Source organism: Oxyura jamaicensis, chromosome 7 (genome assembly GCF_011077185.1).
Source record: "Oxyura jamaicensis isolate SHBP4307 breed ruddy duck chromosome 7, BPBGC_Ojam_1.0, whole genome shotgun sequence".
Lineage (NCBI taxonomy): Eukaryota > Metazoa > Chordata > Aves > Anseriformes > Anatidae > Oxyura > Oxyura jamaicensis.
The window spans coordinates 16909031-16922307 of NC_048899.1; the positions used below are offsets into that span (position 1 = coordinate 16909031).

Consider the following 13277-nt stretch of genomic DNA (forward strand, 5'->3'; position numbering starts at 1 on the left):
TCGGGGTCTGTTACAGACCGCCGAACCAGGACGAGGAGACGGATGAGGAGTTCTACAGGCAGCTGACAGAAGTTGCGAAATCTTCAGCGCTTGTACTCGTGGGGGACTTCAACTTCCCTGACATATCCTGGAAGCACAACACAGCCCAGAGAAAGCAGTCTAGGAGGTTTCTGGAGAAAGTGGAAGATAGCTTCCTGACGCAGCTGATTAGTGAGCCTACCAGGGGTGGTGCCCCGCTAGACCTTCTCTTCACAGAGAAGGACTGGTGGAGGATGTGATTGTCGGGAGCTGTCTTGGGCAGAGTGACCACGAAATGGTGGAGTTCACTATTCTTGGCGAGGCCAGGAAGGGAACCAGTAAAACCACTGTACTGGACTTTCGGAGAGCTGACTTTGGGCTGCTCAGGACACTGGTTGGTAGAGTCCCTTGGGAGGCGGTTCTGAAGGGCAGAGGGGTCCAGGAAGGCTGGGCGCTCTTCAAGAGGCAAATCCTAATGGCGCAGGAGCGGTCTGTTCCCATGTGCCCAAAGATGAGCCAGCGGGGAAGAAGACCAGCCTGGCTGAACAGAGAACTGTGGCTTGAGCTTAGGAGAAAAAAGAGGGTTTATAATCTTTGGAAAAGTGGGCTGGCCACTAGGGAGGACTATAAGGATGTAGCGAGGCTGTGCAGGGACAAAATTAGGAAGGCCAAAGCTCATCTGGAGCTCAGTCTGGCTACTGCCGTTAAAGATAACAAAAAACGCTTTTATAAATACATCAACACAAAAAGGAGGACAAAGGAGAATCTCCATCCTTTACTGGATGCAGGGGGAAACTTAGTTACAAGAGATGAGGAAAAGGCGGAGGTGCTCAATGCCTTCTTTGCCTCAGTCTTTAGCGGCAATACCGGTTGTTCTCTGGATTCCCAGTACCCTGAGCTGGTGGAAGGGGATGGGGAGAGAGATGTGGCCCTCACCATCCACGAAGAACTGGTTGGTGACCTGCTACGGCACTTGGATGTGCACAAGTCGATGGGGCCGGATGGGATCCACCCAAGGGTACTGAGAGAACTGGCAGAGGAGCTGGCCAAGCCACTATCCATCATTTATCATCAGTCCTGGCTATCGGGGGAGGTCCCAGCTGACTGGCGGCTAGCGAATGTGACGCCCATCTACAAGAAGGGCCGGAGGGCTGACCCGGGGAACTACAGGCCTGTCAGTTTGACCTCAGTACCAGGGAAGCTCATGGAGCAGATCCTCTTGGGAGTCATCATGCGGCACTTGAAGGGCAAGCAGGCGATCAGGCCCAGTCAGCATGGGTTTATGGAAGGCAGGTCCTGCTTGACGAACCTGATCTCCTTCTATGACATAGTGTCGCGCTGGGTGGACGAGGGAAAGGCTGTGGATGTGGTCTACCTTGACTTCAGCAAGGCTTTTGACACCGTCTCCCACAGCATTCTCCTCAAGAAACTGGCTGCTCTTGGCTTGGACTGGCGCACGCTTCGTTGGGTTAGAAACTGGCTGGATAGCCGGGCCCAGAGAGTTGTGGTAAATGGAGTCAAGTCCAGTTGGAGGCCAGTCACTAGTGGCGTCCCCCAGGGCTCGGTGCTGGGGCCGGTCCTCTTTAACATCTTCATCAATGATCTGGACGAGGGCATTGAGTGCACCCTCAGTAAGTTTGCAGATGACACCAAGTTAGGTGCGTGTGTCGATCTGCTCGAGGGTAGGAAGGCTCTGCAGGAGGATCTGGATAGGCTGCACCGATGGGCTGAGGTCAACTGCATGAAGTTTAACAAGGCCAAGTGCCGGGTCCTGCACCTGGGGCGTAATAACCCCAAGCAGAGCTACAGGCTGGGAGATGAGTGGTTGGAGAGCTGCCAGGCGGAGAAGGACCTGGGAGTGATAGTGGACAGTCGGCTGAATATGAGCCAGCAGTGTGCTCAGGTGGCCAAGAAGGCCAACGGCATCCTGGCTTGTATCAGAAATAGTGTGACCAGCAGGGCTAGGGAGGTGATCGTCCCCCTGTACTCGGCTCTGGTGAGGCCGCACCTCGAGTACTGTGTTCAGTTTTGGGCCCCTCGCTACAAGAAGGACATCGAGGTGCTTGAGCGGGTCCAAAGAAGGGCGACGAAGCTGGTGAGGGGCCTGGAGAACAAGTCCTACGAGGAGCGGCTGAAGGAGCTGGGCTTATTCAGCCTGGAGAAGAGGAGGCTCAGGGGCGACCTTATCGCTCTCTACAGATACCTTAAAGGAGGCTGTAGAGAGGTGGGGGTTGGCCTGTTCTCCCACGTGCCTGGTGACAGGACGAGGGGGAATGGGCTAAAGTTGCGCCAGGGGAGTTTTAGGTTAGATGTTAGGAAGAGCTTCTTTACTGAAAGGGTTGTGAGGCATTGGAACAGGCTGCCCAGGGAGGTGGTGGAGTCACCATCCCTGGAAGTCTTCAAAAGACGTTTAGATGTAGAGCTTAGGGATATGGTTTAGTGGGGACTGTTAGTGTTAGGTTAGAGGTTGGACTCGATGATCTTGAGGTCTCTTCCAACCTAGAAATTCTGTGATTCTGTGATTATATAAGCAGTTATCAGTCTGGGTTGTGGCACAGAGGGATTGATCTAGGTTTTAAATGTGCAGCAGGAGACTTGGTTTTCATGGCTTGTCATGCACTCTAGTGCCCTGTGTGTTCATTGTACGCGGGTATTTAAGCAGTGTGGAGGTGAAGTGGTATGTGTATTGTCCCACAATCCCCAAAGTAAGGCTCAGATAACAGACTTGGCAGCTGCAATTCCTGAAGGAGAGCTGGGGAAGGAAGGAATCTGGGGTGTGGTGAAATATATGGGCAACAAAGCTAAAGGATGAAACCCAACTTCAGGCCTTTTTGAATTAGACAGTAACCAGTTGCAGTACTGTAAGTTGTTTTGAGGCAAGAAGAACATTCTCCAGAAGGGGGATGCAGCTCTAGGGGGTCTTTTTTCTTCTTTTTTTTTTTTAACCAGCTTCTGTCTCTCTTTAAGTGATTTAGCTTGGACTCCTCTGGATCTCACCTCATTAATCATTGAACATATACCATTTCAACAAGAACAGATATTTTGGAAAGTGCTATTGGTTTTGCCAAATGATGAATATGCAGAGGATGATCTCAACAGGTAAGCAGAAGAGGTTATTTTCTGAGTCCCTTTCTCAAGTATGGCAGTGGAATGGAAGAATAGTAGTATGCAGCCCTTGATGTATGCTTTTACATATCAAACCTCTGTGTTTTTTTTCCTCCAGAGCACTTGAAAGATACAGCTAGAATTTTGGCAGTGGTCTGCATTGTCTTCTGCAGTTGTTTATTTAATAACATTTGCTCATACTGAAAACAGAAAACCTTTAGCTAGGTAATATTATGGAGAATTTATGGACATCTGATAGATGCTTAGCAAAATCCAGGCATTATGAGGGTTGTAATGGATTCTGGTATCTGAGATGTGTTGTTGCTAAATACTTTAAAATGCCATTTAAAAAACAAACAAAACCACTTTCTTGTTTGTTAGAGTGTTGGTGGATTGGTTTAAGACCAAATTTATTGGAGACAAAAGCTGGAAGAAAAACGCTTCATGTGCAGAAGGTAGAATTCAAACACTGTCATTATTTGATTCTCCTGGCATGCAAGGGAGCAGAAGCATTAAAGTCAGTGTGTGTGTTAAGGTAAGTGAGAGCAGTTTTGTGATACCTGACAGGCTGTTAAAGTATGGGTGTGCTCTTTTCCAGTGGATGTTGTACGGGGGCTTCTCACACTGTGTCCTGTCAGATAGAGAGAGGTGATACTGGGAGGGGTAGGGTTGTTGAAAAGGTCTGGAGAAAAGTGTGTATTTTTCCTTGTTTCTAGTCAATCAAGTAATACCTACCTAAATACAGTTTAGTAGTAGAACCTCAATCCTCTCAATTTCCAATGCCAAATCTGGTACCTCAGGTGCTGAAGTACACTTCTGTGTTCACATGCATCTGCTGAAGACATCTCTTTCTTACAATTCATTGTCTGAAGATTTGTAGAGCTCCTGGTAATGAATATCAAAATGTAATGCTAATAATAGTGAACTGCAGTTTTCAGTAAATTTCAGAAAATTGCTTTGTTTAGTTACTTTATTGTTGTCATTTTTGATACTTGTATAGGTGGTACATGGTGTGCTCTCTGACTCTGAGCTTGATGCAGCAAACATGCAAAAAGACTTACTTGGAACCAGTGGACTCATTCTTCTCCTGCCCCCTAGAGTAAGGAGTGAAGATGTTGCAGAAGAAGATGTTTATTGGCTTTCAGCTTTACTGCAGTTGAAACAGTTGCTTCAGGTCAAACCTTTCCACCCAATAGTCCCTTTGGTGGTTGTAGTCCCCACTGAGGAAGAGGAGGCCATAGAGAAAGAAGTTGAAGAAGGTACATAATTGTTTTTTTAAGACGTAGAAATAATGTGAATGTTTATGGGTGCCCAAGGTAGAACTTCTGTGGCTAGTACAGTCTCAAATACAGAGCCTAGCAAACAGAGATGGTGAAGTACAATGCATTTTCAAAGCTTTGGTAGAAATCCAAAGACTTTAACAGTTGATCGTTATGGAAAGTGATGAACTCTTCCAATTGTTCTTTGCACACAATATTTAATCTTGAGGGTCTGAGGGAAGGATGGAGAGGGAAAACATGCTGGGAGTGTACACAGTGTGTGCAGCTGGGTCAGAGTAAAGATAAATATTTCGTTCTTTCTGTGTGTATGTGTGATGGGTTTTTTGTTTCTTTCTTTTTAAGGTTTAATGCTGCAGGACTTGATTTCAGCCCAGCTTATTTCAGACTACATCATTGTTGAGTTATCAGGTTCTACCAATGACTTACAAGGCACGAAAAGGGTAAGAACAGTGGATTGGAACATGAAAACATACTCAATTGGTTTATCATTAACCTTTCTTAATTACTCATGCCTTGAAAGGAATGATTGTTAAATTCTCAGTAGCTTAAATTGCAGCAGTCTCATGTACTGTGGTTTTTTTTTTTCTATTAAAGTTAAGGACTGGGCTCCTTTAACTGACTAGACATTGGTATTTTCTGAAGATTGACATTGACAGAAGATGTTTTTTGTGTCTAATACTGTAACTGTACTGAGTCCAAAATACGTGGTTTACATAAATCCATTCTTGTCTGCCCTGACTTTTACTATAAAGTAGGGCTACAGCTGCTGCATAACAGAAGAGTGCTAGTGATGGGCAAGCCTTTTTTATCTTGAAGCTCCCACTCCTAAAATACAAAGGATGCTGTGTAGCAATTCTGGCTGCTGTGAAGTCACACAGTATTACCCTATTTTCAATGGATGGGAATGAAGGATGCCTCATGTGAGGAAGGATTGTATATTGTTCTCTCTGACAGCCATCAACCTCTCCTTGTCCTTCAGTTTGCTGTGTGCTTGTGAATAGTGGCCTGGAAACAAATCAAAAATCCATGATAGAAAATGAAAATATTTTACACTGCTAAGTATCATGTGTGAGAGACGTAGCAGGGTGGGTTGGAGAGGTGGGTGAGGTTAGTGTTTGAGAACAGCTGAGCTGTGTCAGACTGACATGACAGCAACTCTAGCCACTGTATTCCTTGATCACAGTGGCTGAGGAAGGTCCCTAGGGAAAGAAAGTGCAAGGAATGAACCAAGCACAGAGTGATGCTCCCCTGCAAACCCTTGCAGCTGGCGTCTCTGTGGTTTATGGACTGCCAGGATCAGGCATGGCTTCTCTGGGTTTAGTCCCTGTGAGATAATTTTTGTGAATCTGCTAAATCTTTTCTTGACCCCAGATAAATTTTTGACATCCCCAGTGTTCTGGAGCAGAGAATTTCATGGCAAAATGGCACCTTTATGTGAACTGCCTCTTGCTGTCTGCTTCTGAGGCCTCTGCATGTGAATTTGAGACCACGTAGTTGGAGAACAGTTACTGCAAATATGGGAATATTGATAGATAATCTACTTATATTTTGCTGCATAGAATCTTAAATTCTGTTACATCAAATATAAGGTTGTGGGATTGAATCCTTAGTGTCTTGATGACTGTGAAGTTGGGTTCACACCACTCGTGTTTTTTGTGTTGTAGATTGCTGCAGCTGTGGGCTGGTTGGTTTCCCAGTGCCCTAACTCCCTTAAGATCTGCAGTCAGACCCTTCAGGAGTACATTGAGGATGGGATTGATGGTGAATTTGGCAAGCGCTTCTACCTTGACTGGAAGGAGAGACGTTTAGCTGGCCTACCATCTCAGGAACCTGGGGCCATCATAGAGCTGTACAACAGTGTGCTGCAGTTTCTTTCAGATGCAGCGTCCTCAGAGCATCTTTGTGATTTGTCTTGGCCTGTTACTGAGTTTTCAGAGCCTGGAGGTAACAAGCTGTTACCTCACCTGCAGTGGAACATGCCTGATCACCTAGCTTGGCTGAAAAAGGCTGTGCTGTCCTTCCAGATCCCCTACCTAGATCTGCCTCCATTAGGTGGTACGTACTTCACATTGCGGCATCCTCTTTGCTGCAACATGTGTGCATCATTTCTCTTAGATGTGCCTGCACTGTGTTGAGCTATCAACTTCTTATTTGCGTGGTCTGGTCATGTCACAAATTCTTACAATCCACTTGTTTTTTTTGTTTGTTTCCTGTAGCTCCTTGGCGTCCTGTTTGCCACATGATTTTTCAGTATGCATCTCAGATCGCTAATTCTTCACATACTCAACCGCTGATCCAGTCTCAAGTGGAGAATCTGCTGAGCAAAACATACCAGAAGTGGAAAAACAGGACACTGGGGAGCTCTGATGGGCCTTCTGTTGATGAGATCCCTTGGGATGCTATCCTGGCAGTCTGCATTGATCATAAGCTGAGAGACTGGAAACCACCAAAACTGCCTGTTGCACCAGGTATCTTAGGTCCTTCTACAGCAAGGATGACACTTCTTGCATAAGTGTTTAATAACTTGGCAGTGCTGCATTCAGGCATAGGAGTGAGTGAGCATCAATGTAGCAGGGATGGAGCTCTGGTCTTAATCTTTTTTTCGTGTTGCAGAATGACAGTGTGCTTACTGCATGTCTTTCTGCAATTTAGAGTATGCTTACTGTTGATGATGACTTGAGCTTGTGTTTAGAACACTTGTCTCCATGTGGTGAAATACAGTCAGTCTTTCAGTCTTCTCCCAGGGGGAACAGAGGGTATTTAGATTGAACCACAGACAAAGAATTGGTACTTGACAAGCCACATCAGCTCAGGTCATCTGAGATGGCAGACTGCCACTCTTAATGAACACTTCCATGGGTTAATGAAGTTTGTCTTTAATTCTGTTTACTTTCAATTTAAAAGTGTGTGGACATTTTTCCATGCTTTGTTAGGCTTAATTTTAGAAAGTCTCCTTTGAAATAGTTACTGAACTTACTGAACACTGTGCTTAGATGCACTAGACTTTTTAAAATGAAGATAAAAGAACATTTTATGCTCTTCCTCAGTAATGTGGTATATTGAACAGTAAAATAGCATTAGGACAACCCCCTTTTTTTTTACGTGCTGAGTACAACAAAAAAGTACTTGAAAGGGAACACGCTATTTTCCCTCATTTTGGCTTTTTAATACCAAAGCTTTCCTTTTGACGAGAAAATCTGTACTGATAAAATGCTGGGTTTGTGTTTATTCACAGAAGCAGTAAGTGAAGATGGACAGGTTCGTGTGTACTACTTCAAGGAGCATTTACAGAACTTCACTATCCCTTACGCGTGGGAACAAGCCAGACTGCGCACACAGGAGGAGATCCGGCAGGGCCATGAGAAGTAAGATGGCTGCTGACTCTGCCTGAGTAGCATTCAGCTGTCTGCTAAGCCACCAGAGCTGCTCAGTCAATTCTGATGAGGTTGCTCAGGGCCTCTGTCACAGTCATATACTGCTATTGTGATGTCATGAACGAGTATGTGACATTCTCTTAGAATGTTCTCCTTGAAGGGTACTTGTGCAGAAACTGGGTTGGAAGTAGGTTTCATTCCTTTAAGGTTTCTCAGCTCTCAGAGAAATGAGTTGCTTTGAGGACTGCTCACAGTGCTATAAATGGAGAAGTTTTGCCAAAGTAAATACTACCTTGAATTAGATTTGTCCACTAGGTAGACAAAGCATGGAGGAATAACAGCGTGAGGTGGGTGAAGACCTGGGGGGTAAATCATTACCATTAATGGTAATGGTAAATCATACCATTTACTTAATAGTGCCCACTTCTTCACGTTGTTGCACCCTGGAGCTGTTAGATTAATTACCTGTGAGATGATTTGCAGACTTACTCTTTGGCAATTGCATATTGACTTTGCAGCATTTTAAGTTCAAAAGAAGGCTTTGTGCTCAACTCCAGGGATGACATTTGGAAAGTCTCACTGCTAAGGGAAAATGCAGGGTTGAGGGGGGGAGGCTGCCTTAGAGCTATATGTCTGTGTGGTATTAACGGATTTGAGAGTTCTCAGGAGTCTAGCTCAATTCTCTAGCCCTGTTCAGAGTAAAGCTAGTGTCTCTTCTGTCTCAGAAGCTCGTCTTTTGCTCTTTTGTGTAGCAAATGTTGGATGGATACATTTCTTTGGTGTGAATCCCAGTCAGCTTTGCTCTTCTCAAGTCCCACTTGGTGGTGGTGGCTTGTTAGACTATGGTACAAGGATCTATGTCTGTTTTGCTTTTTACTCCCAGATATTTCTATGCTAGTAGGGAAAAAACAAACTCTTACCAATTTGTGGTTTTGTTTTTGTTCCCCTCCCCATCTCAGGTCAAGGATAAAATCTACTGTCTCTTTTAAGAAACCCCATAGTGTCTCCATGATGCCAGAACAAAATGGTGCTGGCATGAACGTGGTCTTGAATCAAGGAAGGAGCATTCCCAGTGCAGATGCACTCACAGACACAACCTCAGCCCAGGACCTTCTCCCAGAGCGTCTGTTAAGCCAGTTGCAACAGGAAAAAATGGAAAGCAGAAGGTGAGTTATCAGAGCAACATCCTATCTTTGCAGCTCCAGCCCAGAATAGTTAGCAATTTTTAACCTCTATGCACTGAGAAGCTGAATTCCAACAGTGCTAAGAAACTAGGTTGTTTCCTAGACTATCTCTAGATTCATCTTCCTTCATCAAGCACATCAGTTCCAATTTACCAGGGTCGTCTTTCTTGCCTTTGTTACAGTTACAGGCCTGTCAGTCTTACTTCAGTGCCTGGCAAATTTGTGGAGAAAAATATTATGGGAGTTAGTAAAAACAAACAAACAAACAAATACCTGAAGGACAATACAGTCATTGGTCACAGCCAACATGGGTTCATGAGGGGAAAGTGCTGCTTAACAAACTTAATTGCGTTTTATGACAAGGTCATCCGTGTAGTTTACCAAGGGAAAGCTAGTTGATGTAATTTTTTTTTGGATTTCAGTAAAGATTTTGATAATACAGCTCAGAGTACCCTTCTGGGCAAAATGTCCAGCGTACAGCTAGATAAAAACACAATATAATGTGTGGAAATTGGCTGATGAGTTAGGTCAAAAGAATTATAGTAAAAAGGGTTAGTTACATCAGGCTGGTGGCCAGTCACTAGTGGGGATTCCCAGGGCTCCATTTTAGGGCCATTTCTCTTTAATGTTTTCATAAATGGATTGGATTTAGGACTATAAGTTCTTGTGAGTAAGTTTGCAGATGATACTAAATTGGGAAGAGCCATTGACTGTTGAGGGTAGAAAGGCCTTGCAGAAAGCTCTTGAGAAATTAGAGAACTGGGCAATCACCAGCAATATGAAGTTTAACAAGAGCAAGTACTGGATTCTGCACCTGGGAAGGGGAAACCCTGGCTATATGGAGAGACTGGAGGATGAGAGGCTGGAGAGCAGCCATGGAGAAAGGAATCTGGGAGTTTGGGTTGACAAAAAGGTGAATATGCGTTAACAGTGCAGCCTGGCTATACCCTGGAGTGCACCAAAGACAGTATTGCTAGCCAGTTGAGGTGACTGTCCATCTCTATGCTGGCGTAACCTCGTCTGAGTGCTGTGTACAATTTTGGGCACCATGGGATATAAAGCTATTAGAGTGGCCAAGGGAGGGCTACAAAGATGGTGAAGGTTCTAGAGGGCAAGACGCATGAGGAGCAGCTGAGGTCACTTGGCCTGTTGAGCACAGCAGAGCAGGCTGAGGGGAGGCCTCATGGTGGCCTGCAGCTCCCTCACGAGGGGAGCGGAGGGGCAGGCACTGAGCTCTGCTCTCTGGGGACTGTATTGGGTTTACATGCCAAGAATTTGGTAGCGGGGGGCTGCAGGAGTGGCCTCTGTGAGAAGAGTCCATTAGCAGTCCCACATTAGACAGAGATAATGGAAGATTTGAGGAATGACTGGAAACTCATCAGTCAAGCCACTAATGCCAGGGCAGTGTAGTGATGTATAGTGTTCAGTAGTCTGTGTCCTGCAGTGTCACCAATGTCTGTGAAGTCCACTTTGGGAATGTCAGTTTTGCACCAGTAGCATTGCAGTTCACAAACCTAAAGAACTTAAGTTCTTGAGGTTTGCCCGAGGATTTATTTTCATTGCACTCCGTCAGTTGGGTGCCTTCAGTTTTTTTCGGCTCCTTTCTGTACCACCACCTTATGACTGCTAACATCAGATCCTTTTTGCAGACATCTCTGAACCCCCAACTCTCATTTTACCTACTGATTACAAGAGCAAAGCGAGGTGGCAGTGTCACTGGTGCTCTTCATCTTTCTCTCCAGGTTTGAAGAACAGTTGCACCAATGTCTAACTGAGGACACTGAGCCCCTTGGAGACTTCGTGGGTCTTCCACTCTACCTTCCCCAGACCCTGGTCTCCACCCCAGCTATCACTGGCCCCTTGATCAAGAGTTCCATGTCACCTGTTGAAGGGGTAAGAAAGAATGATGCTGAAAACTTAACCGTAGCTGTGAAGAGTACTGTGCAGGCGTCAAACCTGCTGTAATTGCAAACCATTAGTGGGAATAACCTTACTGTGCCGTGTTGGATACACTTGGGAAATGAAGAACTGAGAAACTGTACCTTGAAAATAAGGAGGGATTACTTTGGAAATTCCAGGGAGGGGAATATTTTCTGTAGACCTGAAATACTGTTAATATGTGTGATGAACTCCTGTCTGCTGCTGGCAATTGTAACAGTATAATGCCACAGGTGATACTGAACTTACAGAATCACTGTTGCGAGTCAGCTTCACGCAGTTAAAGGAAAGCTGGGTCTAGAAATAGCAGAACATGCTATTTTTATCATACATCCATTGGAAATTGGGGGGGGGGGTGACGTCTGTGGTTGTTCTCAAGTGGCAGAACAGTTAGTAAGCTGAGAAGTCCCTCATTGGTTCCTGATAATGCAGCTTCCTCAGTCTCATCTTTCTCTTCGTTCTGTCCAGGCTGGAAGTCAAGCAGGATGTGAGCTGTTGGAGGACAACCTAAGCCCCATACTGTCGGACAGACTGAAACACTTGCAAAGGCTCCTCAGAGCTAACAGAGAGGGTGAGGTTGCTTCTGAGCTCCACCTGTCTACTCTGATGGACATGGTGGACATCTGAGCAGAAATGAGAGACGTATGCAGACCAAGAGACTTGGTAAAGAAATCCAGGGCTGAGTGATTCAACAGAGGAACTCCTGCCTAACATTAGAGGAAAAAAACAAGTGTCCTGGGAGAAGAACATGGCAGGTGTGGGGCTTGGGCTGCTCCTGCATGGCTGCCTTGCACAGAAAGGATGTACAGGGGCATTCACTGTGCCCCTTTGGCTCACTACGGAGGTTTGGCTGGTCTAGGATCCCTTGCTTTTAATCTGACTCGTTTCACAGCTATGGAGACAAGTAAAATGCTACTCATGGAAAGCCATAAACAGACACAGCAGTGTTTTTTTCCTTTCTACCATCTCTCATCAATTGTTGGTCAGCCAGGAAAGAGGCAATGAGTTGGTTGGTTGTCCATATGAGTTCTGTATCAGTTTGTGCAGAGTTGTGATGCTCTCCTTGTACCTAGCTTTTGTTCTCTCCCTTGCCTTCATAACACTGTAAGAAGCTGAGCAATGCTGCTGTAGGACTGGGATTTTTGTTTGTGATCACATCTCAATTTCTATAGAAATGTAGATACAAGAATACTGTTGTGAGGAGCTAGTAGAAAATAGTTTTGTGGGAAGCATGTTGTTATATTTAACCTCACCAGGAGAAAACAATAAGGTAGCAAGGACCCCTGAGAGCATCAGAGCAATGGGTCTCCACAGATGCAGTCCCCAGGATGCTGTCCCAGCTCTGTTTACTTGATGCATAAGCTACCTTGCAGCAGCAGCACCTTGGTTTAAAGGGTTTTTTAGCTGCTTAGGAATATCAGTGATCATTCTGAAGTAGTTACAAAACTTTGTGTTCTTTTTTCTTTTTTCTTTTTAACTTAAGTACTCTATGCAAATCCTGAAGGGTTTTTGTGCTGCTGGGCCCAAGTTTTATTATGTTGAATACGTATGGCATTAATATGAAATCAGTTGCTTATTCTACAGACTAACTGTCATGCTGGAATGGAAGGCATTTTCTTCATTAAACAGCTATGGAAGAATGATTTTCCTTTCTAGAAGAGCTCAGAATACCTTCATTCTCTAGTTTTTGTACAGCTGTGGCTTTGCAAATAGAAGACCTGTTGGTTTTAGTTTAATATTGATTCCCAGTAAACAGTGTGAGGATGTACTTCATGATTCCAGTACTCTACTACAGTGATCTTTTTTTTTAAATTACAACAGCAGCAGATTTTTCTCATTTCCACCTGGTGAAATACAAATCGCTGCTGCTATCCCTGTAAACACTGATAGTAACTGGACAGGCAACATCATTTGTCTGGCTTGCTTCTACTTTCATTTGAAATTTGGTCTAAATCTGTCAGCTACCTTCCACAACTGCTATATTTTTAAATAGCATTTGCTATTTCTCTTAAGTGTAGTATTAAGGCACTCCTGCTACTCGGAGTTGAAATCAGAAGGTTAAAGCTGAAGCGGCCATGCTTCGAGATGTCCGTACCGATGGCGTTTGGGCTGAGTTTTGTTGGCATCTGCCTTGTTTCATGTAAATGTTCTTTGTACCTAATAAATGCTTTTTGTGGCTTCAATTTAGCTCTTGCCTTTTTGTTACGCAGAACCTACAGCTAGCACCGTGCTTTTTTTTTTTTAATTTTATCTGTGACCCAGGGGATTAGCCATGGACAGCCGGGGCCAGGGGAGGCCGCAGCAGGCGGGGGGGCAGCAAGGAGCCAGGGCCAGCCGCGGAGGCCTGGCGCAGCCGCCAGCCCCGCGCCCCGGCAAAA

The 13277-nt window shown here is 45.1% G+C and overlaps 1 protein-coding gene across 1 annotated transcript in view; it reads left to right on the forward strand.

Annotated features, from left to right (window-relative positions):
- Nucleotides 1-13082, forward strand: part of MCM3AP (minichromosome maintenance complex component 3 associated protein) — a 30750-nt gene extending 17668 nt beyond the window's left edge. The window contains exons 18-27 of the mRNA XM_035332306.1: nucleotides 2986-3117; nucleotides 3505-3658; nucleotides 4124-4382; nucleotides 4746-4843; nucleotides 6068-6458; nucleotides 6620-6871; nucleotides 7639-7768; nucleotides 8737-8943; nucleotides 10704-10854; nucleotides 11368-13082. Of these exons, the coding sequence (XP_035188197.1) occupies nucleotides 2986-3117; nucleotides 3505-3658; nucleotides 4124-4382; nucleotides 4746-4843; nucleotides 6068-6458; nucleotides 6620-6871; nucleotides 7639-7768; nucleotides 8737-8943; nucleotides 10704-10854; nucleotides 11368-11526 (1933 nt within the window). The 3' untranslated portion in view covers nucleotides 11527-13082. The remainder of the gene's footprint in view (nucleotides 1-2985; nucleotides 3118-3504; nucleotides 3659-4123; nucleotides 4383-4745; nucleotides 4844-6067; nucleotides 6459-6619; nucleotides 6872-7638; nucleotides 7769-8736; nucleotides 8944-10703; nucleotides 10855-11367) is intronic.
- Nucleotides 13083-13277: the final 195 nt, after the last annotated feature.